Source organism: Capsicum annuum, unplaced genomic scaffold (genome assembly GCF_002878395.1).
Source record: "Capsicum annuum cultivar UCD-10X-F1 unplaced genomic scaffold, UCD10Xv1.1 ctg82653, whole genome shotgun sequence".
Classification (NCBI taxonomy): domain Eukaryota; kingdom Viridiplantae; phylum Streptophyta; class Magnoliopsida; order Solanales; family Solanaceae; genus Capsicum; species Capsicum annuum.
In genome coordinates, this window is record NW_025893466.1 from 1 (window position 1) to 2072 (window position 2072).

The 2072-nt window shown below is 37.3% G+C and overlaps 1 protein-coding gene across 1 annotated transcript; it reads left to right on the forward strand.

The window, feature by feature from the left end:
* Nucleotides 1-13: 13 nt before the first annotated feature.
* Nucleotides 14-1912, forward strand: LOC107843664 (endo-1,3;1,4-beta-D-glucanase; the record flags this gene model as incomplete). Its single annotated transcript, XM_047405947.1, has 4 exons — nucleotides 14-57; nucleotides 783-900; nucleotides 1099-1189; nucleotides 1278-1912. Coding segments are annotated over 4 exons (360 nt in total), but the record flags the coding sequence as incomplete, so codon positions are not given.
* Between the last annotated feature and the right edge of the window lie 160 nt (nucleotides 1913-2072).

Consider the following 2072-nt stretch of genomic DNA (forward strand, 5'->3'; position numbering starts at 1 on the left):
AAATTTCAATATCTTATTGTCTCAATTCTTTGCAGGTTATGAAGCACCAAATCTGAGGTATGCTCTGCTTCTCATGCTCACCCTATACTTGTCAAATACCTTTTAAATTACTCTTATTTATCACTTCAGGATTACTTCTTATATATATTTTTCTAACCACGCAGATTAGAATTACTAGGAGATGCTTCCCATTGTGGGTCAAAATAGAGTGGATTTTCATAGCTTTCTAACTAACTCGGGATTAAGGAATAGTTAATTGATGATTGATTGATTCATCTCAAACGTATATATGCCTAGAACGGTTCTCTTTTATAAATGTGTTGTCTGAGTCTGTTTGCCCACACGTTGACCAATTCCATCCATGGGATACCTTCCACCTCCCACCAACAACACGTACCACGTAACTCGATCTACGAAGGCTAGGATAGAACTAACAAGACATACCAGGTAACTCTATTTACGAAGGGAAGGATGGATGGAAAGAAATCACAGTGTTTTTGTCTCCGCTCGGATAAGAACTTGAGACCATATATGTAGAACCTTTATGCTTCTGTGAAACTTCTCTTCTTACCTTTCAGACGTTGGAATTTTCTTTACAACCGCAACTATTCGTCAAAATTTAGTCTTAACTGCTGGTGATTCAATGACTTCTTATCTTTACATCTTTTGGTTACATCAAGAAGAAGTGGGGGAAGACGATGGTTTGTGTTTGTCCAGTAATTAAGCTGCAAAGAAGTTCCTATTTTATCTTGGGCTGATTGCAAAATTCAACTGCTATGCAGGAGGCTTGCCGACAAAGTTGCAGCTGCAGGATACTATGTGGTGGTTCCTGATTTTCTTTGTGGTGATCCTTATACTACCGATAAGCCTTTGTCAATCTGGATACAATCTCATGGAACAGTATGTTCAGGATTTGTTGAAACTTAATCTTTGTCTTTTTAGTAACGTAGCTATAGTTTTCTCGAGAGTCAAGGGGAGGCTATGCCATCGGTATACCATTTCTCAATTCATTTAAGCTGATCATACTTGTGAATGTTCGTGACATTTATAGCTGCAGACTTGTTGCTATGCTGCTCATATTTTATTTGTTCTTGTTAGGAAAAAGGATTTGAAGATGCAAAACAGGTTGTTGCAGCTCTCAAGGATAGAGGTATATCTGCAATTGGAGCTGCAGGGTTTTGCTGGGGTGGTAAGTTTTGAACTTAATGGTATTAGGGTTGTCTAACCCTTGCGTTCTTGCGATTGTTTGTGATCCTGATCTCCAGCTTTCTTAACAGCAAAGGTGGTTACTGAGCTTGCTAAGTCTGACAACATTCAAGCTGCAGTGCTATTGCACCCATCATTTGTCAAGGTTGATGATATGAAAGGTGTGGCTATATACTAGAATCATCTCCGACCACATTTAGCTATTGCTTCTGATTTTATACTGATTTGTTGCATGTGCACCCATTTCATTTTGCATCCTCAATGTTACTTGAATCCTAGATGTATACGCATTTGTTGCATATGTTATTAATCTCTGAACCATTGAGATCTAGATGATGTTAGGACCCTGAAAACTTCTTTTACATGTTTTGTAATCGTTTACGCCTCAACTCCATTCTAATGTGAATCATGCTAATTGTTTTATGTATATCCCTTGGTGCAATTTGTTTTAACTGTTGTTTGAATTTTATGACTTCCTTGAACTGCATCACTATGAGATCCTGATGGTGTTAACAGGTGAAAAAAATCATACGACGGAAGAAGAAAAGGAGAGTTATTTTATTAAGTTGAAAAAAGAGATGTTAAAATACAAGGAAATCCTAATCTATCTGCAGTAAAATAGTACTGTAACTCAAAACAAGAAACATCCTAATAACTAGGAACTAAATCAATCCAACAGCTACATGCCCAAAGACTAGGAAACTAACAACTGGAAAACTAAAACAAAAAATATCTATCTTTTGGAAACAAAAACACATCTGCAGCCATGTCATCATGCCAACTCAACATCAATTACTAGCTCATGAGGCAGATTTCAACACTCCTTGCACCAAGAGCTGCAAATTCCACGTTTCTTTCTCAAGAAC